The sequence below is a fragment of the Copadichromis virginalis genome, linkage group LG18 (genome assembly GCF_057382275.1).
Source record: "Copadichromis virginalis isolate Kocher_CV1m ecotype Utaka linkage group LG18, C_Virginalis_male_GT1.1, whole genome shotgun sequence".
Classification (NCBI taxonomy): domain Eukaryota; kingdom Metazoa; phylum Chordata; class Actinopteri; order Cichliformes; family Cichlidae; genus Copadichromis; species Copadichromis virginalis.
Genome location: NC_140635.1, coordinates 24,618,115 through 24,642,625, shown reverse-complemented (window position 1 = coordinate 24,642,625; position 24,511 = coordinate 24,618,115). Strand labels below are relative to the sequence as shown.

The 24,511-nt window shown below is 42.1% G+C and overlaps 3 protein-coding genes across 6 annotated transcripts in view; 2 read left to right on the top strand and 1 right to left on the bottom strand.

The window, feature by feature from the left end:
- Nucleotides 1-8,316, top strand: part of pde4ca (phosphodiesterase 4C, cAMP-specific a) — a 51,943-nt gene extending 43,627 nt beyond the window's left edge. For all 4 annotated transcript variants that reach the window (XM_085438604.1, XM_085438607.1, XM_085438605.1 and 1 more), the window contains 9 exons: nucleotides 2,411-2,504; nucleotides 2,678-2,850; nucleotides 2,955-3,053; nucleotides 3,235-3,399; nucleotides 3,493-3,592; nucleotides 3,720-3,874; nucleotides 3,984-4,106; nucleotides 4,197-4,379; nucleotides 4,768-8,316. In XM_085438604.1, coding sequence (XP_085294730.1) covers nucleotides 2,411-2,504; nucleotides 2,678-2,850; nucleotides 2,955-3,053; nucleotides 3,235-3,399; nucleotides 3,493-3,592; nucleotides 3,720-3,874; nucleotides 3,984-4,106; nucleotides 4,197-4,379; nucleotides 4,768-5,268 — 1,593 coding nt within the window. In that variant the 3' untranslated portion in view covers nucleotides 5,269-8,316. The remainder of the gene's footprint in view (nucleotides 1-2,410; nucleotides 2,505-2,677; nucleotides 2,851-2,954; nucleotides 3,054-3,234; nucleotides 3,400-3,492; nucleotides 3,593-3,719; nucleotides 3,875-3,983; nucleotides 4,107-4,196; nucleotides 4,380-4,767) is intronic.
- A 1,271-nt stretch (nucleotides 8,317-9,587) lies between these two features.
- Nucleotides 9,588-21,384, top strand: rab3aa (RAB3A, member RAS oncogene family, a). Its single transcript, XM_085440338.1, has 5 exons — nucleotides 9,588-9,673; nucleotides 12,395-12,619; nucleotides 14,122-14,240; nucleotides 14,700-14,824; nucleotides 18,507-21,384. The coding sequence occupies exons 1-5, from the start codon at nucleotides 9,671-9,673 to the stop codon at nucleotides 18,695-18,697; spliced, it is 663 nt and encodes a 220-aa protein (XP_085296464.1). The 5' UTR covers nucleotides 9,588-9,670; the 3' UTR covers nucleotides 18,698-21,384.
- Nucleotides 21,385-21,959: 575 nt separating this feature from the next.
- On the bottom strand, nucleotides 21,960-23,916 carry LOC146687940 (transcription factor JunD-like). Its single transcript, XM_085440337.1, has one exon. The coding sequence runs from the start codon at nucleotides 23,628-23,630 to the stop codon at nucleotides 22,695-22,697; it is 936 nt and encodes a 311-aa protein (XP_085296463.1). The 5' UTR covers nucleotides 23,631-23,916; the 3' UTR covers nucleotides 21,960-22,694.
- Between the last annotated feature and the right edge of the window lie 595 nt (nucleotides 23,917-24,511).

Genomic DNA, 24,511 nt, shown 5'->3' with positions numbered 1-24,511 from the left:
CCTTGAAAAACGCTATATAAATCCAATCCATTATTATTATTATTAAACATCTGCTGTAGTTGCTTAAAAGACGTATGAGGGTCAGAGAGATGAAGTTTTGAAGACAGGGTCCTCTGGTCCTGCTCTAATTGCAAGTTGGAAGCTTATTGGACTGTCCTTGTATATTTTGGAGGGCTTTTGGTATAGAAAGCACCAGAGAACAAACCTTGGAGGCTGATTATGCCGTTATTCCTGTATATGTCTATTTTTAGACCTCACCGCTGGGAAAGGTGCTCAATCTGCAGCCGTGCGGTCATTTTCTTCCAGCTTACTGTTGTCATTTCCCCTTTTTGAAATGAAATGCAGCCGATTTCTTTTTAGAATGGATAATATAGACAGTACATGAGGCATGTTCATTTTCATGCTTTATGAATTGATGTATTCTTTGGCTGTGCTTTTTTCCTGCCCAAATTAGAAAAGGCCCCAAATACGACACTAAACCCAAGGATTGTGTGTGGCCTCTCGTAAATACAATTACCATCACCGATGCTTTAACCAAGCTGAAGGCTCATTAACACAAAGAATCCATCATGAAAATATGAATAGAAGCCCCCATCTGTCCGCAGATGGAAGAAGCTTACATGCATAGGATGATTCCCGGCATGCAGATGGGGACTAGAAACAGGGACACACCTTTTTCCCTGAATCATATGCAGAAACATGTGAATGAGTAGTGGGAGTGGGAGAGATGTTGCACTGGATGAAATGGAATCCTCACCGTGCATGCTTCCTCCATCCTTCCCTCTCCTCTCCGATCAGCACTCACAAACACCCACTTCATAGAAGCGTCCAAACATAAGGAAACAGACCTCTTCTCATCACATAAATCTGAATTACATTATTAACCAATCACGTACCGTGCCTGCTTCCTGCTTCCTGCTTCATGCATACACCATTCCACACGTCACTCACGTGGCAGCGGAGGGGAGTTTCGCTGGAGGCACCCCCCCTCCCACGCCCACTCCTCTCCCCAGCCCCCACAATTGCTGCAGATCAGTCAATGAGCTAAAGAAAAGAATTATCCATGCCGGCCCTTGGGAACAACGACAGGTGCATGGGAGGCTGAAGTGAACAATGTTTCTGCATCCCTGACGACCTTATCGAACCGCTTTGTTAAACTGGATCTTTACTGACCCTAGAAAGGGTCTTTGAGCAATCGTGCAACCACTTTTAATCACTGAGTTATTTATATGTGAGTAGGGTATTTAAGAAAGAGCTTTTTACATGCCGCATAGGCATTTTTTTCCTCCTCTGATGGTAATTACTACCAAGTTTGAATTTTGTATAAAAGTGAATAAATCAGCTTAACATTAAGACCACTGTAATTATCCTTCAATATTTTCTATCTGCTTCTGAGCACGATTTAGCTGTGAGTGAACTTTTGGAGCCCGCTTTAAGCATTTCTTTGTCAAAGCATTTTGTCTTTTGCTCCTCTGATTGTGTTAATGGTCAGGGCACCCAAGTCTCTGTGGTGCGTGATGTACTATTTTTATTTTTGGCTACAAGAATGAACCCTCCTCCCCATCCATTCAAAGCTTTTCCTTCATACCTTCAAACTTGGTGCACATGGTGTGTCTCACAACCTCACTCTGCCCTGCCTACTGTGTATGTCTCGTGGCCAATGACGGCTCTCTGTTTCGCTACACGCTGCTGCAGCGGGTGTCTGATTGGCTGCTATTCTTAGGCATTTTTGAAAGGAGGTGGAGATTAGAGTACCCCATTCTCCCTCTGTTTACACACATAGTGGGCAGGCAGTAACTGAGTGGATGAAGGAGAGTCGGGGAGAGTCTGCCTTCTCTGCCTTGCATCCTGGCATCCAGCAGCATTCCCACATACATATGCTTCAATTCTCCTGTTCTTCCACAGACTTATAATCAAAGCTTCTGCAGCACTCGCTGGTGGATTTTTCCGAGACAGGCAGCTTTGTCGAACAGGCGTGTTAAACCTGAGAGCTCACTCGTTTTATTTTTGCTCCCATGCTTGACTTTACGCTGAAATGCCAGAAGTGACTTATTTCATCTCCATCTCGTTGATGTTCATTCAGGTGAGGAGAGGGGAGGAGAGGGATGAACTGGATGGGAGGGTAGGAGACTCCCTGAGGTTCACGTGTTGCTTGTTTTCTGACTTTCTCTGAGACTCAACACGTCTTATGTCAGCATGATCTGTGGCATCTGCTACTTGTATTTGACTGAACCGTTTGCAGGTTTTGAGAGAGAGTGATTTGCTTGTGAAGTGTTTCTTTTCTACGTTGTTGTTAAGAGATAACTGTTGTTCCAGCAGGCGGCTGAGTTGATCCGACCTAGTCTGTCCACAGTTTAGCAAACAGAGTGTTTGATCAAGCTCATTGATGCTTGCATGTGTTTGTCCTCAGTTCAAGAGGATGCTGAACCGAGAGCTCAGCCAGCTGTCAGAAACCAGCCGCTCAGGGAACCAGGTGTCTGAATTCATCTCCAGCACCTTTCTGGGTAAATATGCCGTCTTTGTACGCTACACACTGCTGCACATACATGTAGATATGCATGTAAATCACAGGACAGTGCTCAGACAGGAGTAGTTGAAATGCATGACAGCAGGAAAGTTAGTGTTAGTGGTGCATTTCTGTTTTCATCACTGTTAACTGGATGACTTTCACTGGCAGAGAAACAACATGACATGGACATCATGTCTCCCCCGACCAAGGAGAAAGACAAGAAAAAGCGTCCTATGTCCCAGATCAGCGGTGTGAAGAAGGCCACCCACAGTCCCAGCCTCGCTCCTTCAACCATTCCTCGATTTGGGGTCAATGCTAGCCAGGAAGGACTCCTAGCTAAGGTGTGAGGACTAGTTCATTTGTTATTTCCCTGAGGCTAATTCTCTATTTTTTCCCACATACTGAATGTTGTTTAATATACGTATTTATACTTTCTCACTGACAGGAACTTGAGGATATAAATCGATGGGGTATTGACATCTTTAAGGTCTCTGAGTATTCTGGGAATCGCCCACTGACAGTCACCATGTACACCATTTTCCAGGTACCACATCACAGCACACAGCGTACTGTATGGCTCCTGTACTTTATAGCCTCAAACACGGCAAAGCAAACAAGTGCATAATGAATTTACTGAAGTCAATGAAGCAATGACTTAGCAGACAATTTGTAATCAGTCATTTATCTTTACCTTGGATGAGCCATCCTCTCCTCTGCTGTTGCAGGAACGTGAGCTGCTGAAGTCCTTTAAGATTCCAGTGGATACTTTCATTACCTTCACAATGACTTTGGAGGACCACTATCATGCTGATGTGGCCTACCACAACAACATCCATGCTGCAGACGTGGTCCAATCAACACACGTGCTGCTGTCCACACCTGCACTGGAGGTAAACGCTCAAATACACAGTCCAGGTTGATGCCCTCACATACACGCACGCATACACACAAAACTAACTGTCTCTCTTTGTGTGTCATCCAAGGCTGTGTTTACTGATCTGGAGATCCTCGCTGCGCTGTTCGCCAGCGCCATCCACGACGTGGATCACCCCGGAGTTTCCAATCAGTTTCTCATCAACACCAGTGAGTTTGCTCGTAGCTCTGCAGGGATTATCTGAATGTGTGTGGGTGCTGAGTGTATTTAACTATGTAGCTGACGAGATCGTGATTTATTTTACATTCAGAGTTTTTTATGCCTTTTTGTCTTCAGACTCAGAGCTGGCCCTGATGTACAATGACTTGTCAGTGCTAGAGAATCACCACCTGGCTGTAGGCTTTAAGCTTCTGCAGGAAGACAACTGTGATATTTTTCAGAATCTCAACAAAAAGCAGCGTCAGTCGCTTCGCAAAATGGTCATCGACATGGTGAGTGGACCATTAAGATCGTAGACGTGCAGTAGCTCCACTCAGCTTAGGCCTTCTTTTTCCCCAGTGACTTCTGTTTGGTTTAATGTGTTTAATGTTGTTCTTGCAGGTGCTCGCCACAGATATGTCCAAACACATGAACCTGTTAGCAGACCTGAAGACCATGGTGGAGACTAAGAAAGTCACCAGCCTGGGAGTCCTGCTTTTAGACAACTATTCAGATCGCATACAGGTGAGAACTCTTTTTATACAAAGATAGAATCAATCTAATCTAATCTATATATTTGACATGTGACAACACCTGTTTAATTTGCCACTGCAGGTTCTTCAGAACATGGTACACTGTGCAGACCTGAGTAACCCGACCAAACCTCTCGAGCTGTACCGCCAGTGGACAGACCGCATCATGGTGGAGTTCTTCACACAGGGAGACAGAGAGAGAGAGAAAGGCATGGAGATCAGCCCCATGTGCGACAAGCACAATGCTTCAGTAGAAAAGAACCAGGTGGGGAATAACCTAAACCGCGAGCTTAGCCTCAAAATCAAATTCATGTATTTTTCCTCTTGGTGCTGTTCGTCAGCCTAGATTTAGATTGTTCTGTTGTGAGGGGGTTTTGGAGATCCCTTCTCTTTTATATAATGGAACTAAAAAGGCACTGAAGTGGTCCTCAAAATACATTTTATGATGAACCTGATGGTTAATGATAGGGAGACAGCCTGTAAAAATTAGCCGTATCTAGCTTCATGCTTCCTGTGGTTGATGGATGTAGACGTCAGGAAGAAAACTAGTTCGGATACAAAACCGCTCACGGAAAGATGCAGTTCTTTGATTAAGTCAAAGCATCACTGCTGAGTTTGTTATTCGCAGTCTTAAACATTGCTTTCTCTTTCAGGTGGGTTTCATCGACTACATCGTTCATCCTCTGTGGGAAACATGGGCCGACCTGGTGCACCCTGATGCGCAGGACATCCTGGACACGCTGGAGGATAACAGAGAGTGGTATCAGAGCATGATCCCCCACAGCCCATCACCTCACCCAGAGGGCCAGGAGGAGGAGGAGGAGGAGGAAGATTCCTTTGCAGGGGAAGCTTCGGCACATGGTCGGGGTAGCGGGTCTGCTTCTGCTGACAAGTTTCAGTTTAAGCTGACCTTAGAAGAAGAGGGGGAGTCTGACACAGAGAGTCCACCTGAGGAAGAGGAGGGCCACAGCAGCAGGAGGCATGAAATCTACAGATCCGATTCGGCCTCTCATGTATCTCGAAGGCTTCCCAAAATGCTTACAAGTGACTCGGGCAGGACGTTTTCTTTAGACTCGGAGAAAGATATGGCAGAAGAAAGAGAAGAAACAGATGAAGGCGTCTCTGGGGTTCCACGCTTTCGAATTGGCACATAGCACCAGTCAATAGTTTCGACTCTTTCGACTTTCTTTCGTTTAATTATTCTTGATTTCAGTGCCTCGCCCTCTGTCACACCCCACCTTCCACTTCGAGCAAACGCCACCATCTCTGTTTTTCTGCAGATGGGGTTTAAGAGCAGGACTCAAGGTGGGGAGTACGGGAGTGCGGGAGGCTGTGGGGGAGGACTGAGAAAGTCTGCAGTTTCACACAGCAGTCACTTGCACTGGAGAGAGACAGATAGCCCCAGTCGCTGTTCCAGTAAGGACAGGAAATCTGTGTCTCTCACTCAGACAAATTGTGGCTGAAGTTCCACAGAGACGATAAGAAGTTAGAAAAATACACGCTTTTCTACCAGCTAACCTAAAGTCCGCTACGACTAAAGACAGACGTGTCTTCCTCTAATGGAGTATTTTTTTGTGTGAAAGAAGCGAGGAAGTGATGAATGACTGCGAAAAAACAACAAAGTCTTTTAAGACTTCTTGCCAAACTTGCAAATGCTGGTTTGCCTGCCTTTTGGGGGTTTTTTGGTTTTTAATTTTTAGTAAGTTTTTTTTTAAAATTCAGTTGTCTGTTATTTAGATTCACACACAGTAAATTGAAGCTACAGCTAACAGCAAACTTGAAAGAAGTGTAAGCAAATTCATAGCACAAAAAGAAGAGCTATGAAGGATTTTTTTTTTTGCAAAACACCTTAAATGTAGCAGATATTTGAAGTGACTCTATCACTGTGTTTGTATACATGCAGTAGCACTCCTTTCAGCTGGTGTTGCACAGCCGATTTAATTGTACTCAGCAGGCAAGTTGCTTTAATGATTATAACGACTGAGCTGGCACCGCATATTATTTTTTCTTGTTTTCAGATGTATTATTTCCATTTTTAATAATCTTAATGAGATATAGTCAGCAACAAAACTGAGCCAGGGTCAGTGTAGCGTTAGGCGCTCTAGGAGTTACATCCAGAGCGATGTGGGCTGTGCTTATGGTGCCTCCCAGTGTCCACATGTGGAACTAAAGTTCTGGTACTGTGGTAAATGATTTGCAAGTTCTTACATTGAAAACCTATTTAACTGTAGGACTACCCAAAAAAATGTCGGTTATTTTTCTGTTTTTGTTGCTTTATTGTTTGGATTATTTTTATTTGATTTGATGTTTGGCGCCCATTTTATCAGTTTGCCTTCAAGTTTTAGCACTTTGCAGTTTTGTTCATAGGTAGCCTTCGTTTTTGTCTGTTTTTAAGGGCTCGAGCCAAAACATGAACTCATTGGAGGCTTTTGACTGAGAAACACTAACTAGCACAGACATCATGAAAAAAAAAAAAACATAAAAAGAAAAAAGAAAAAAAAAAACTCAGTGTCACAGTAGAGTTACGAGTACATTAAGCTATTACAGTTCCATTATTCTTACTTCACAGCACCTACCTACTGAAATAGTGTTTTTGGTAACATCCACTAGCATAGATTACTGCACTAATGAGGGCAGTGTCTTGATGAGGTTGTAATGACAGATGTTAGCATTGCTGTAACTGTAAAAACCCAGGAGGTTACAAAGAGCCAGTTCCCTGTGCCTGAATCTCCCCTCTTTTTCCCCTCTCATTGATCAGTACTTTGCTCTCCACAGGGACACGCCGGTAGTCAATGACAAAACAAGTGCCAAGCAAGCATGACACAACCCGTACTGTAATTTCCATTTTGCCACTGGCTACTTTCCATCAGTGACTGATAAAGTTGGTTGATTGTAGCACCCAGTGTGCCAATCTGACCTCAGTGTCTCTGCTCTTTTCTCTCTCTCTCTCACTGAACTCCTGTTCGAACCGTAACAGTAACTGATATTGTCTTAAAACAGTGACGTGTTTGTTGTCCGGGTGAATGAGTTTTCTTTCTCATGTTTTTCTTTTTCTTTTCTTTCTTTTGAAGTTTTTGCTAAAAAGAAGGAAAAAAACTCAAAGCACTTTGTACGGTTCTCTCACACTTCTGCACTTTTCTGTTGACGGACGGCCTGGTAGTTTAATTGAATTGGATGAGCTGGACCATTGACGCTCAGAAGGGCTGAAGTTCCTTGTCTTGTCTTGTCTTTTCTTTTCTTTGGTCCTTTTTATAATGAACTAATTGACTGTGCAAAAGAAGTGTTTTGTTGAGATGTGTGACATTAGCTGCCGGATTCAAACACTATGAAAGTAATGCAGAGAACTTACCAAACTCATCCTGTCGAGAAACTTTTTTATTACCATGAAACAGTGTAACTTATGTTTTAAATGTGTGACTGAGCTTTCTTTCTTCCTTTTTTTTTGTTTTTTTTTTTGAAGCCTTATTTTTAACTTGGGATTTTTTTCTGGTCACTGACATGCTGGAGTAAAACATGTGCAATCCTTTCTGTAGCCGACGACTCAACTCTCAAAGATGCCTTCAACACCAAAGGACTATTTAACAACATTATAACCAGCACAACATGCAAAGAGTCAGTGTGTGTCTCTCTGTGTGTCACTAATTCATAGTGTTCTTTTTCCTCACAGTACTTTGTGTACAGTTTATTTATTGCTTCTGTATTACCTGTCAGCAACGATGTGACAGACAAGTAGCTTTTTTTTTTAGTCTAAGGTTTTAATACTCACACGTGGCTTCATGTGTGAGAAACTTTTCCTTTTCACTTCTAATATAAAATTATACATGAGCGAATACTCACTTTCACTTTTCTCTTGGTGTAAAAATTGCTGAGTGACAGATTTCCGTCTGGGTTTTCTGGATCACGTCCTATCGCCTGTCTTCCTCTGTCATCACTGATCTGATCGCATCACGTGTTCATAAAGGATCTCGGAGTACGTGCACTCATCTGAAAGCTCTTTGACTCTTAGTGAAGATGTCACGTTGTCGAACAGCCTCAACAGCCAACCAAGACCAGTATTTCTGTGCGTGGAGATTTTTATGAATGTGTGTCATAAACTGAAACTCTGCAGCTTTGACAATCCAACTCTGCTGTTTAACTGTGGCTGCGTTAGCCCTCTGTCCAACTAGAACTGTATGCCTTGCCAATAAAGGAAAAGCTCTTCACTTTGTGATGTCCCGTTTTCTCCTTTTATGAGAAAAGCAAGTCATAAATGCATTTATCACTTAAAGGAAATGAGTATTGATTACTGCTTTTTTAAAAGTAGCTCCAAAGAGAATGCGTTTCTACGTGACACTGCAGACAAACATTGTTCAATGCTAATTTTATTTTCAGTTCTAATTTCCAAAGGGTGGATCTCGCTCTGTGAAAGCTCCAGCCTCGTGTCACCTTAAGTGGATAACAGATTAAGATGATAAATGGTTGTATTTAAAGACATCTTATCTTAAAGACCTTATAGTATCATATCACCCCAACAGAGCACTTCACTTTTGGACTGCTGGCTTACTTCTTAATATATTTAAAAGTAGTTTGAGAGGTACCTCTTCTGTGGAAACAGCTCCCAGTTTGTAATGTATTTAGGTGATTCACAGACACCCTCTCGACTTTTAAGATAAGGCTTCAAACTTTCCTTTATGATAAAGTTTATGGTTAGGGAGTGGATCAAGTGACCCTGGATAGTCCCTACCACTTGGCATTTATCATTAATTATTATTCATGTCTAGTTTTCTTTCACAACCTGTCTTTTGTTCTGTCTCCCTTCACTCCCTTCCCCTCACGGAGCCTGGTCCTGCTCGAGGTTTCTTCCTGTTAAAAGGAAGTTTTTCATGTCACCAAGTGCTTGGTCATGGGGGTCGTTTGGTTGTTGTGGTTTTCTCTCTTTTATTGTAGGTTTGTTGCCTTACAATATAAAGCGCCACGAGATAACTATTGTTGTGATTTGGTGTCATGTAAATAAAGCTAAATTTAATCAATTTTAATTGAATGTATTGAACTGAATGCTGAGTTTTGGAGATTAGTGCAAAATATGTATTATACATTGCAATTAAAATGTAGTAATAAAAAAATTTAAGAAACACAATGCTATACATCAAGGAGTGATAAGATGAATATTTATTTCTGTATTTTATCCTACCTAAGTACTGCACCAAACTTTAATCAGTTCGAGACACAGAATACCCAGTGGTACTTAGAGTAGAGTTTTACTTAACTTTATCAAACTACAGGATGGTTTATGCATGTATGTTAACTCTCATGTAACTCTCAAATTCTCCGAGTTTGTTTTATTAGAGCCTGTCCTCTCTTTTGGCCAATTTAAGAAAGAAAACGCACGCAGCGCTGTATGGTCACTCTGGCAATGTTGAAGTCTTTTCTCTTCTCTGATTGGTCAAGTCTCATGCCAATCATTCTTACACTTAGCAACTGCTTATGCCGGAGGCAGCCAATCAAGAAGCGTAAGAGCTACTGCAGGTGCAAAGCAGGGCTAGCCGCTGCAGTAAAGCCGAAGAGAAAACCCATTTCATGGTAAATTCCTGCGTTTTTTGTTATTTCTAGGCCTTGTCAAGTGTGACAGTAGCAGCAGAAAGCATGTGGGTTATAAATCGGTTATATAGTCTGAGATTTTGATAGCGTGTTTAGCCGTAAATTAAGAGGAGTAACCTTCATTTGACATAGCTGGGATGCTTAGCTAGCCCCTGCTGCCACATATAAATACTAGTAACGGTGGCTGTTGTGTTAGCATTAAAGGTAGCCGAATTCAGATTATTTGTAGAAACACCTCCGTTTTATGCGCAATGCGTTAATTTATTTTAATCCCCTTTGTTACTTTTCGTGGTGACTAAGGTGCATGAAAGCGCGTTATAGTGTTACCATGTATTTCTCTAGCTAAAGTGAACCAACCTGTCAATTTCTGGCTTATTCTCAGCGGAGCTAAGATCCGGTGTTAATTGGTGGTGTGGTTCAAGCCATTTAAATTAGCGACGTGATGTGAGAGGGCACTACTGTTTGGGCCGTTCCCAAAATACAATGCCCTACGAAGCACATTCTGGCCCACCATACGGGCATCCATAATTGGCTGTACAGCCAAGCGCTTCGCGCAGGTCCCAGCCCTCCCTGGATGGGAAAGGGTAGTCAGTTTAGCTGACGCTTAGCCTGCTAAGCCTTAGTACTTCCGGCCTCTTATCTGTGTGGAGTGGAGGCGTGCATTTCTTATCCAACCTATGTTGATATGACGTAGGAACGCTCGTGTCTCTGATCTGTTTTTGGCTGGATGTGACGCAGCATCTGAGCGAAAAAAATCAGTTTTCATTCCTGTCCTGATACATCCAAGGCAGTAGCTTAAAATCTCACGCAACAGACCGTAATGCCATTATCTAGCCCCATCAGGGGTATGCATGAGGCTGTTTTTAGTTATGATCTCGTGTAAGATTGCAGTAATACCCTCTATCAGACCATCCTTGTAGTGCTGGAAACTTACACAAGTTTATGGCTATATTTTTTAGACTATTTCCTTTTCAGAACATATTTGTCTGCTGTAAGGCTCACTTGATACACAAGAGATGTCAGCATGCGATGAAATGAGGCACATCTTATTGAGTTCATGATGCCGTAATTGTTGCATCATATTATTTTCAGAGCTCAGGTACTTTCTGCAATAGAGTTGATCTCTATGTGGTACATGCATTTCAGAGCTCTGTGCCTTTGAGTTGTTGACTTCCTTACTCAGACAAATGTTGGTTTAGAAAAAAAAGAGGCTTCAAAGGATGTTTGTGGGTAATATAGATTGATTTGGCTTTTCTGTGCGTCTGTAGTTTTCTTCTGATGCTTTTCCTGTTTGATCTGGTTAAAATTTAGCCAGAAAACTGAATATTTCACCACCTAAAGACTAACTGGAAAATGCATGAAAATTATAGAATTCAACATGTTCAACAGGATTCAACAGAACAGTAGCTAGATGGAAGTGCTTGCTGGCCATGTTGATTGGCCCAGTGTTTCCATCGGCTGAGTTCACCTGAATCCTCACTAATTTGTAGTTTTTCTTGCAGTCAGTATTTTCACATTTTAATACCATCAGAAGTCTTTCACCAGACCATCTAATCAGATAGTTTAAGGGTTTCTTTTACGCAGTGATCTGAATGAAAAAAATAAAGTAAAAGCTCTCTAATGTGCCAGCATATTTCAGTTTGACAGATTTCTACTAAATTTTGCTGAAGGCTGGTAGAAACTCTCCTCTTTCTCTTTCAAGCAACAGTACCTACAGCTTGCAGGAGAGAGTCTAAAGCATGGATGTCAAACTCATTTTACATCAGAGGCCACATACAGCTCGCTTTTATGTGGGCAATGAAATGTGTCTTTCTCTCAGTGTACAGAAAGAGATATGCTAATATAATCAGATATGTTAATATAAGAAAAAGAAGCACCGTTTCAGAAGTATGCTTCAGTTTTTCTGCATGAGAAAGAAATGCTGCTATAGTAAATGAAAGAAATCTGCCAGTGGGACTTTTTGAGCTTAAATTATAAGAAGTTAACTTGTAAAACTACAGAAATCTATAACTTCATTGCTTTGGTGTAGTATGAATGACCCTGGGAGACCTCTTTATTTGTAGAAAAAGCTGTAAAACTTGTGAAAATACAGTTAAAAGTCTTGAATTTATATCCGGCTTCACAATTTTGAAAGCCATCCAAAGGGCCAGGCATTATGTTTGACACTCCTGGTCTAAAGAGTGGACACAGTATTTATTTCACTACAAAAAATATATAGTTACTAATTAGTTTTCTGATATAGATTTACAGTAAATATAATGCAAAATAAATGTACTAATAAACAATTTTCTACTCTTGTAGATAATTCTAGGAGTATATAAAACAATTAAACTGTCTTTTTGCAGGTTAGTAAAGCTCTGATCTGCTGGCTGAGGGAATAGTGGGTGGAAAAATGTTCTGATGGGTACTGCACCAACCATAAAGTTTCTCAGCCACCAGCAGAGGAATTGTTTATTTAATTAAGGAGTTACTGTCACGAATACATGGCCTGCAAATTTGCTGGAAGTAAATATAACAAATACAACACATCTGCAACAAATTTGTTGCCGTTTTTTCAGGTTGCACAAATGTAGTTTGCAGTATTTTAAGTTGTTGTACTGTGCATACTGTAACGTGTTTCTGCTGTTTCATGCAAAGTAACATTGCACGCTGTTTCCTCAAGCTTTTGTTCTTTATAACTTACTTATGCTTATCCTTGCGTAGATGGCGTCTGCAAATGCCACATACGGGCAGAAGGAGTCTACGGACCAAAACTTTGATTACATGTTTAAAATCCTCATCATTGGCAACAGCAGCGTAGGAAAGACTTCCTTCCTTTTCCGCTATGCAGATGACTCATTCACACCAGCCTTTGTCAGCACTGTGGGCATCGACTTTAAGGTCAAGACCATCTACAGGAATGACAAGAGGATAAAGCTTCAGATATGGGTGAGAATGTAATGAATAGCACAAAAATAGTACTTGTATGTCTTTATGGAACACACTTAACTCCTGTCAGTGTTTGATTGAAAATGAAAGCAAATTTTATAAGTTCTTACTATCTCCTACAATCCCATTTTGACGTAATAACCTGTATCCGACATACCGCTGTAGCTCCTTGTGAAACTTCAGGAGGTGAGATTGTAGGTACAGATGGTGTAGTGGTTACCAAAGCAGATCTTTGGGTTTAAAATGATAAATGTGGGAAATGAGAGGGTAACTGGTGAAAGGTGTCTGCCAGTCACTGATTGATCCCCAGCTTCTCCATTCCATGTAATGAAGTATCCTTGAGCAAGAAGCTGAACCACAAGGTCTTCCTAGTAAAAGGGAGCTTTTCTTTTGCGCTATCACCAAGCGCTTGCTCATAGGATGTAGTTTGATTGTTGGGTTTTTCTGTTGTTGTTATGATTTGGAGCTGCACATGTATATAAAATTGAATTTAATTGAGTTGTGAATGTATGCGTGATAGTGTGAGTGAGACTTGCAGTAGGCACTATAATATAAGTTCCACTACATTACATAATTTTTAAATGTTCAAACTGAAATCAAGATTTTCTTATGCTGCAGTGGAGTTGGACAGCTGGAGAGCTAATTAAATTGAACCAAATGCAGCCTGCAGTGCGTGCATGTTTATGATTATTTCTTTTTTTTAGTGGTTTAAGTCCATATGACTGCTGCACACACTTGCACTCATATTTTTACATGATTGTTATTCTATATAAAACAACAGCAGATTGCAAATCCAGTTTCTCAAAGTTAAAGGAAGTCTATTTATCTGACTAATTATACTCATGGACAGATGGAGACAGCACTTACCGTAAGCATACTTGTTATACTTGTTTGAAGTCCGCCTCAAGGCCTCACACATAGTTGGTTCATCATTGTGTAGTTTCACTATAATTAAGAGAACGTTGACACCTGAGCGGCGGCTCACACTCACTGCCTGAGCCAATCAGATCCTAGCATGCTCACATGCAGCTTGATACTTTGAAACGTGCAAAATGATAAATCCATTTTGAGAACGTTGCCAGCTAACACTAAACATGAATTCCTCCAGCTGGCAAACAAATTAGATTTCATCATATTCAGAGTTATCATGAATTTCCCTTTTACCTTATTGCTTATTAAAATACAGATTTTTCCTGCCCATCGTATTAGTGACAGTGGAGTCTGTCTTATCGTGTGTCGCTAATCAGTACCAGAACTGGCCTCTTCTGTGCCTAGATTCATTTTATTTGTTGTGTAAACCCTTGAAGGGTACTTAATACGAGCCATAAAGCCTGACACTGGAACCAAGTACTCATTACATGAAACACCACAAGAATGTGTAATGCTCATGGGAGTTTGGAGACTCTTGCACAGCCACAAATCCATTGCAGGTGCCTCGTCAGTGTTCTTTGTCCTCTGCTCACAATAATCCTGCATATTCTCAAAAATGTCTCTGAATGTAGGACACTGCTGGGCAGGAGCGCTACAGGACAATCACCACAGCCTACTACAGGGGTGCCATGGGCTTCATCCTCATGTATGACATTACCAATGAGGAATCCTTCAACGCTGTGCAAGACTGGTGAGGGACGGCTGATTGTCTGTCTGTGAGAGTGGTGACTCATTAAGCTGCAATCTTATTTTCTCTTAATTTCGCTCAGCTTTCCTTTTGAGTTCAGCGTATCCTCCATCTAAATTTGAGATGTACAGCTGTGGTTCCACTACATGGAGATAGTCTAATACATCATTAGACTACAGTAGGTCATTACTGAAATCAGCAAACAAATGCACAGTGATGTTAAAAATAACCGTTGGTTTTTCTAACTCTGTGTTTGCAACACAGATGGAAGAAGTGTATGTCACTGCTGAACGAGAAAGAAACGCAGCAGATCGTATGTTAGATAGTTTTCTTCTCAGATCCACACAGCTCTGTGCTGAAGGGATGTGTCAAAATATTTTCTGATTAAATTGCTTTAATGTCAAAAAATGCTTGTGAGATTCTGTGAGTCAGAACATTAAACCATCCTGTTTTTGCAAACAGGTCGACCCAGATCAAGACATACTCGTGGGACAACGCTCAGGTCCTGTTGGTGGGGAACAAGTGTGATATGGAAGACGAGCGAGTGGTGGCTGCAGAGAGGGGCCGACAGCTGTCAGAACAGCTGGGTAAGTCATTTGGTCAGAATGAAAACTGGACACTGTGTGTGGTGTTGTATCACTCTGGGTGTGTATCTCCCATTTCCAGGAATATTTAAGTTTATTCCGATGGCCAAGTTTTTATTAGACTGTTTGTTTGTGAGGCTGTCGTTATGGGAGCAAACATAATGCTTAATATCTGTTTAATGTCCTCTTCAGCTTTGCTGCACTGCATCGTTTCATTTGTGTGTGAAACTGATGTTTGCAAGAGGTTAAAGCTGCAGCAGCTCTTACAGAGAAATGTTATCGTTTGATGTGTGTTTGGGCTTGTGGCCTTCATCGCAGCCATCATAAAACATTACAGACAATGTTTTAAGTGGGATGAGAGGTTGTAAGAGTAGTAGTATAATACAGTGCTGTGCAAAAGTCTTGAGCCACTCCTCACTTGTTTATACAAGGAGCCAGACTTGCTTATAATGTTTAGAGTGCTCTTGAACAACAGTCCTCAAGGCTTTCTGAGTTTTTCTTTGGACAGGCACTTTGTTACTAGCAGGCTGTTGGAGAAACACATCATCTGTCACCATTTCTTTAGCTGAATCTATGAAAACTGCCAATTTGACAGACATAAAATAGTTTTTTTCACTAACATGGTGATGTTCAGTGTGTCAAAAAATGTTTTGAGAAAACTGGACAAGTGGAGGACCCAAGAAGATGTAGCAGGCCTAAAATGTCTGCAGCAGGTAAATCATATCCTTGATTATGTTGTTAAACCGGTATGACGAACGCGGCCGTGACTCTGGCAGACGAGCTGAACACTTTCTATACTCGCTTCGAGGCTGCAGCTAAGGACTCCAACAATGCTAGTGCTAGCGGCGCTAACGGCTGCAGACAGGAAGATACTGCCAGCACCGGAAACGTGCTCGTCATCTCCGAGCACGAAGTAAGGAGAGCCTTCAAAAGAGTGAACACCAGGAAAGCAGCAGGACCAGACGGCATCCCAGGTCGTATCCTAAGAGACTGCGCATACAAGCTAGCTCCTGTGTTCACTGAGATATTCAACATCTCTTTATCTCAGTCGGTGATCCCCACATGCTTCAAAGAGTCCATCACTGTTCCTGTCCCGAAGAAACCCCACCCTGCTTCTCTCAATGACTATCGCCCTGTAGCCCTCACCTCAGTAGTGATGAAGTGCTTTGAACGCCTGGTCAGAGACTTCATCATTTCTTCACTACCGGACACACTGGACCCACTACAGTTCGCTTACCGTCCAAATCGTTCCACAGACGATGCCATCTCTCATCTCCTCCACACATCACTCACTCACTTGGACACTAGAAGGGGGAATTATGTTAAAATGCTCTTCATAGACTACAGCTCTGCATTTAACACCATAATTCCCTCCACACTCACCACCAAGCTGGAGCATCTGGGACTCAGCTCATCTATGTGTCTGTGGATCTCCAACTTCCTAACTGGCAGACCACAGGCAGTAAGGATGGGCGGACATGTCTCAGCCTCCACCACTCTCAGCACTGGAGCCCCCCAGGGGTGTGTTCTGAGCCCCCTGCTGTACTCTTTGTACACATATGACTGTGTGGCCACTACCAGCTCCACCACCATCATCAAGTTTGTTGACGACACCGTCGTGGTGGGCCTGATCTCTGATAACAACGAGACGGCCTACCTGAAGGAGATTAGGAATCTGGAGAACTGGTGCCAGAGGAACAACCTCCTTCTAAACGTCAGTAAGACAAAGGAGCTGTAGTGGACTTCAGCACTAAGCAGGAGAGGAACTACCAGACCCCCGTCATCAACGAGTGCCCAGTGGAGAGAGTGGACAGCTTCAAATACCTCGGAGTTCACATCACGCAGGACCTGTCATGGTCCTGTCACATCAACACCGTGGTGAAAAAGGCCCGTCAGCGTCTCTACCACCTCCTGAGCACCTTGAGAGACTTCCAACTGCCCTCCAAGGTGCTCAGGAACTTTTACTCCTGCACTATAGAGAGCATCCTGACGGGAAACATCTTAACCTGGTTTGGGAACAGCACCATGCAGGACAGACGAGCTCTACAGAGGGTTGTGCGGTCAGCTGAGCGCACCATCCGCTCCGAGCTCCCTGACCTGCACTCAATCTACAGCAGGCGGTGCTGGACCAAGGCCAGGAAGATCGTGAAGGACCTCAGCCATCCCAACAACAGACTGTTCTCTCTGCTGAGGTCAGGAAAGCGATTCCGCTCCCTGAAGACCAACACAGAGAGACTGAGGAGGAGCTTCTTCCCGCAGGCGATACGGTCTCTCAATCACACCACCACACAGTACTGACCCACACATACAGTTCTTACACACACACTGGACATTCTGGACATTGTTTTCACTTCATCACTTAAATCACTTTAAGCATATTTGCACTGCACAAGACCTAATGTGGATTGCACAACACTGGTCACTATATTCTTCATTTCCAGTTAATACTTGTACAGCTGCTGTTATTGTGTATATATTTATTTATATTTCTTCATACATTCTTATATAGTTCTATATTGTGTATTTTGTTGTACAGTTATTTTATTTTCAACTTTAATTTATATATTTTATCTTATTCTTTCCCAGTTAAATTTACCCTTCATTCTAATTTGTGTTGTAGTTATTTCATTTTTAACCTTAATTTATATTTTATTCCCACCTAGTTAAATTTACCCTTTTTAATTTTTCATATTTATTTCCTATCTTATTCATAGCCTTTTCCTTTTTTGTTTTCTTTAGGTCACGAGCAGTTGTCCAAGCATTTCACTACATATCGTACTGTGTATGACTGTGTACGTGACAAATAAAATTTACATTTGAATTTGAAATTTGAATTTGAATTTAAAAAATAGGAAAATCAACACAGACCTAACACAGGACTTAAGAGATGCATCTGACCTTCCAGTTGATTGAGCTGCCTTTTATTAAAGCCTCATCAGAAATGGTCTCAATGGAAGGGCAGCTGTCAAGAAGCCATTCTTAAGGAAGGAAAACATGTTATAAAATGCCATGGTGTGCCAAAATACACAAGAACAAGTACACTGTTGGTCATTAATTGACCTCCCCAGAGCCCAGACCTCAAAAATACTGAAGCATTGTGGGATCATCTTGACAGATAACAGAACAAAAACAGCCAACATCCAAAGACAAGCTCTGAATGTCCTTCAAGAAGCCTGGAGAACTGTTTTTTGCCTTTTTATATACTTTTTTCTATGTATTTTTGCACGTTTCCCACTATCCTTGCAAAACATAAAGAAATGAGGGGTGGCTGAAGACTTGTGCACAGTACTGTAACTCTAAATTAAAGGCAATTAAGCAAAAGTGAACTGCTAACATGAGCATTACACAAGATATCTGAAGTTTAACAGAGATCAGATCATCAGAACTTAAGAAATTACAAACATGGAAATGCACAAAGAAGCTAAGTAGCTGCAGCTTTGAGAAGGATGTTTTTTATACTCTTAGACTATTTGGTTCGATCTCAGACCACCAGTCAAAGGGAGACAGGTTTTAAAATCTCTTCAGTCCTCTGATATAAAGGAAAATGTCATCAGACTTGAGCTGCCTGCCTGACTAGTCTTGATATGTCTTGCCACGATGAGATCACTGGGTTAAGAGGATAAGCTGCACATTGAAACAATAAGTGTAACCACGGCGCATCTGTCTCTGTCACCCCTTCTGCCAGGTTTTGAGTTCTTTGAAGCAAGCGCTAAAGACAACATTAACGTGAAGCAGACATTCGAGCGGCTCGTGGACATCATCTGTGAGAGGATGGCAGAGAGTCTGGATAACAACGACCCCACCATCACCGGAGCTAAACAGGGGCCACAGCTCAGCGAGCAGCCTCAGAGGTCCCATCAGGATTGTGCTTGTTGAACACAGCTACACACACGTCTGCTGTCATGAGATCCACACACCTTGTTAGGTTTTATTTTTGAGTTTTGCTTTCTTTTTGTTTGTTTTCATACCACACACAGAAACTGCCATACATAGAGACAGACGCAAGATGGCTCTTCAGTTCTCCACCCCTCTCACTACACCACAACTACTGTCCACATCAGCCAGTTCCCCCCAAAGATGTGGTGTTCTTAAAGTTTTTGTTGTCAGTAGTACAGAAATTATGAGATTATGCATATTTGGTCAGAGGGGTAAAGAACATTTAACATGGTTACCATCGTAAAAAGTCTTCAATAGCTGCACACGCACTATAACAGAACTGCAAAAGGCCAGTCAGGCTAAGGCTACATCATTCCTTATTTTTAATGTGTCTGTGATTGGGTTGAACTCTAAAAGGTTGTGAAGGAGCAGTATTCTCCTCCAGCCTCCACTCCCATTCAGCACCAATGCCTCAGATCTAAATAGATACCAATCATTTGGCAATTCCTCGACATTTATTTCCACTGAAAATATGTTTGTTGCTGTGTTGGTTGATGGTTTTTTTGTTTTTGAATTGGTCAGGTGTGGTTTTGAGCATGTGAAATCATCTTGTCATAGTTGTGTTTTAGTTTGGTGTCCTTACAGGGTTGTTTGAGAGCTCGTTTCTCTCTTTAATTTAGGGAATTAGTGGAAAAATAGCAAGTTGTGCATATCACTCAACCAATCAAGACATCTATGCTCATGGAGTCTAAAAATGCACTGATCCTGTTGTTTAGGGAGATTTTATACTAAATCAGATCAGAATCAGAAAGACTTTATTTATCCCCAATGTAGTTCATAACAAAACAAAAGTCAACAGAAAAGGTATGACTCATTTACTTTGATAACATTTTGCATCCAAGATTAACAGGACGCTTAATCAGGTTGAAATTCGTACATCACTTAAGAGAACCTGTGCATTCCACCTTAAAAGATGCAGGTATAGGCATTTCTGAATTTGATCATATGGTCAGGTATAGCTGACTAATGTAGAAGATGCGCATGCCACCATAGGAACCGTGGTTGTACAACTTTAAAAAAGAAGCCCATGACTTAAGCTAGTGTGCACATGTGTCAACTTCTTACTGTTCTGTAATAACTCTCGGCTGGCTTGTACTCAGCACCATGACAGAGAATCAGGAGCCTATTGTTCTCCTACCAAGTCTTTATCACTTCACCATTACAACACTGGAAACACCTGAGTGCAAACTTTTCATAGGCATACAGTGTGTCAGTTTTAGTTTTGTTATGAAATATGTTAACTTTGAAAATAAGTGGTAGTAATAGAAGTGCATTTCTTTATTCTATGAGTGTAGATATATAATTACTTTGAGGCCTGTCTCAGAAATTTTAAACAAATGTTTATTAGCAGACTCGGAGAGTATGTTAATGCGGCGTTAAAAAAAAAAAAAAGCAACAGAGCCTCTTTTTAACCTTTTTTGTTACTGCTGCTTTTTAACACAGGACAAAATAAAAGGATACAGGATCTATTTCGCTAACTGAAGAGTGTATAAATGTTCTAAAGGTGAAATGCATATATAATATATTAAAGTGAGAATGATTTTGGATATTGGATTCATTCCTGTGCCGTAGTAAGAGGTGCATGTCGTTGATGTTCTTAATGGATTCTGGTTGACTGGATGGTTATCTGTATGAGCTGTTGTCTGATTTGAAATCCCACCTATCATGCAGTTAAGATACTTGGAGGTACCCGGTGGGGCTAAAGGTTTCAGATGTTAAGCCCACAGCCCCCTGCACATTGTATTACTTTCATTCAATGCGTACAATGTGCAGCGTGCACTCACTAGAAAGGCATGTGATTCAGTGTGAGCATTGGTGCAGCACAGTCCTGCCATATCCAGGAAGCCTCTTATGTCTTTGTAGATGATATTTATGTCTTTACGTATTTATTTTTGACAGAATATGATGTTTTTGAGCATGTTAAATTGTGACTCTTATTTCTCCCTTTCTTTCTGTGAGGCTCAGGTTAAGGGATTTGTTTGCTTGTGTATTTAGTGCAAACCTGTAAGTCGTGCATTCAGACATATGCTGAGGCATGCGAAGACATAGCTTCATCACATGAATTATTTATTTTGTATTATTTATAACTTAATTTATTTGTAGTATTCTTCCTAGATTACGCGTTGTGTTCTGCACTCAACTTTTTAAGAGATGTTCAGTAGTATTCAATCGCTAAACTGTCCCAGCTTTTAGATGTGTGTTTACAGTGCACAGTGTACAAAGCTTAAGATGATTCCTCGAGAGGAAAGTTAAACATTCCAGTGTAAAACCTCTGCTCATGTCCACATGACTTTGGTGGGAAGTTTGTTTGTCTTTTGATATCAGTTATGTAACTTTTAAGGCTAGGCTGAGCATAGAACAGTTTTGTTTTTGTTTTGTTTTTTTGACCATCGTCAGCACAGTGAAGCCTCGCTGAAAGTTTTTGAGCACTGTACTCCGGCGTTTGAATGTACAGTTTCTATAAAGAGGGTCTTGCTGATGTGTTTAAAGCCAAAAACATTGCTTGTTGGACTTGTGCTATCAAACCTGTCTGGTAGTTTTTCTACTCTGTGCAGCAGCTCCAAACATCAAAAGTGTTTTGGGAATAAAGTGAATATGCTGAACACTTGATTAAAAAGTGATTCTTACCACATTTGTCCTTTTTTTTTTTTTTTTTTTTTTTTTTTTAAATTTTGGTTAGTGTATCTTACTGCAGCTGTAAACTTGCTAATAACTTAGGAAAACACATCCTCCCGTCCAGCTCCTCCTCCTCTTTCCTCACCCTGTTACATATAACCTGTGTAAATAGGAACTTTCTGCCCGTCAGGCATTAGGAATGTGAATTGTGCTGTAACTGTGTAATGCCAGGTTTACTAAAAATAAGGAATCAATAAACAACTTCTCAAAGCTGGAGTTCTGTGTGGATTCAACAACCTCTCCCAAAGTGTGGGTGATTTACAAGAAGTGCACATGTGATGGCTCAGAAATGGTTTAGAGTAAGTTGTACTGTGCCCAGCAGAGGGCACAATACTACAATGATGTGTTCATTTCTGCCCTTTGAGTTGTTTGACCATCTATGGTTTGATTCAGCTTCTCTACAGCACTTAATACAACACCCACAGTGTCAACTGTGCAAAAAGAGATATGTAGAAAAGATGTCGTGTAAGTCCTTTAAACTGTTATCAGCAGGCTGTCTTCTTATTAAGAAACAAAACGTTTGAGCTGTAGTAATGTAGTGAATTTAATAATGTCTTGTAGACTCGTTCATTACACATGATACATGGAGTTTCTCAGCACATACACATACATTCATGGAAGTTTGGCAAGTAGAAGTACAAGAGTAGCCATCATAAAGGAAAGTACAAAGGTTACTGTACACAGAAGCGACAAGACATGCAGTGTTCATTTTTCCAAAAAAAACCAAAACAATGAAATAAGACCATATGTAAAATAAGAAATGTTTCAGTAAATAAAATATAGATATTTGTCATTTTTAAGTGCTTGTAAACAAGTAAGGCATTATATTACACAGTGGATGACAGCACTTGGTGACACCCCGGTGTTTTGGTTGCGCCCACGTTGAGATTGTCCAGCTTACACACAAATAAGTGCCACACCAGTTCAGTGAATTGCACTTTGCTACATGGCTTTCCCAGAATAAGGACATCAAAGTGAGTCTGTTTGCTGCAAAACACTGCAAGCTGTAGTCCCCACCAGCTTTCGTTTTCCAGTTGACCTGCAGCTCTTATCGAGGCCTGTTCACTTCCGTGTAAACGTCTCTGTTTATGCTTCCCAACCATAGCCGTGAGGATGCATCCACACTGGCTTCGCGTTAAGCGTCTCGTGAAAGGGATTTTCTGTTACACGGGGCACAAATGTTCTTTATAATGCAGGCCTGTATCCTCGGGCCACATTTGTAGCAGTAATAAACATCAACTAAAGAGCACCATTATTGGAATTAATAAGCCTGGACCTGGTTTGGTAAAAGCTGGCACCCGCTGCTAACATGGTTCATCACCTTCTGCTTCAGCTGGGCCACTTGCTCCCTGAGCACGCTGGCTGTGGATGCCAGCTCGGTGTTCTGCGTTTTCAGGGTCTTGACCTTGTCCTCCAGCCGAGAGATCCTCTCCAGCTTTCTCTTGCGACATTTGGAGGCGGCTATCCTGTTGCGCAGCTTCTTTCTCTCCGCCTTGATGCGCTCTTGGTTGTCCATGTCGATGGGGGACAGAGGAGGACTCTCCCCGAAGCTCTGCATGTCCGGCACGGTCTGAGGTTCGTCCTTAAAAGCGCCGACAGACTGGAGTCGTGACAGAGCGGCCGCAGCGGCCGCCTGTTGCTGCGCGGTAGCCAAATGAGACGGCGGCGGCGGGAAGGGAATGGTGTCCGTGGAATAGTTAATGGTGGTGGCTCCGAGCGGACTGGCCGCGTAGCCGTTCAGCGTAGTGTACACAGGGAGGTCTGATGCCTGAAGGCTGACAGAGCCTGCTGCGCTGGATGATCCGAGGAGCTCCAGCCTGTCCACAGAGACGCACCCCGTCTCGCTCAGCTGGTTCTGCTTGTGAAGATCCTCCAGTGCCTTTACGAAACCTTCCGCGAATTCCTGCTCGTCACTGGCTGACTTTGGGTAAAGGAACTGGGAGGTCGGGTTGGTGGTGGTGACTAGACCGTTGGACTGGATAATAAGTCGCTCTAGGTCCGGAGAGGTTAGTTTCAGGAGTCCTAAGTCTGAGGAGTTGAGAAGTCCGTCTGCGTCCCGGAGCGGGTTAGATTTGAGTTCGGAGTTCTGATTGTCTAGGTTCAGATTAATGTCCTTCTTCATCATCGTGTTCTGGGAATAGATACCGGAGACCCTCGAAGTATTCACCACGGTGCCTGTGTAGAGGCTTGTTTCCATTCTACACCCTCATGAGAGGGAGTGTTGAGCGTTAGGCATTAACGTTTGTTCAACAGTCACATCCAAACATGAGGAAATCAGCTGACTCTTACTTGGTGTATTCCGGTCTCCTTATCTCCTTTCTCGTCTTATCACTCGGTCGACCACTTCAACTAAGCTGTTGTGCCTGTTGGGGCTCTGATGTGCCTCTATATGATATGGTCTTTTCCCGATGGCACGACTGCTATGCGCAGCGCCAGACCTTGCTCGCTTTCTAGCCCTAAAAATTCCATTATGTCACTCCAGAGCGCGGAGATTGGCCCAAAATGACGTTGGTTTCCGGTTCAATTTGAATAAGGGGCAGAGCCGGCCTTTATCGCCATGGAGACATTAGGTAAACTCCAAACAGTGCAATGCATTGTGGTTTGATGTCATAGCATAAAAAAGCTCAGGGTCGCCAGAAGTGAGCAGAGACTGGGCGGGGAAGGTGTGAGAGGCGAAGGCCAAGGAAAGGGAGAAGAGCGCAGCAGGCTCTGCTGAAAATGTTCCTCCAACTCAGTCAAAAGAAGGTTTTTAATAGATGAAAATGAATAGAAAAGTGGAAGCAGAGCAGGCTTGCTATCTCGTTGTGTTGGTTAAAGTTCAAATTCAGATTACAGCGTTATTTATTCATCACACTCTGATTAGACCTGATTAAAGGCTCAGAGATCACGGTTAACTTTCATATAAACCAGACTTAAGATGAGGCATTATGTCTCATGGTGTTCCTGGTTAAACTGAGCATAAACGAGAAAAGGGAAGGAAACGTTGAAAGTAAATGGAGGAAACCAGTGTGCACTGTGATTGAAAGTAACTTGTGGAAATGTTAATGCCCTTACATGTCCATCAGTGGCTGCTGGAAA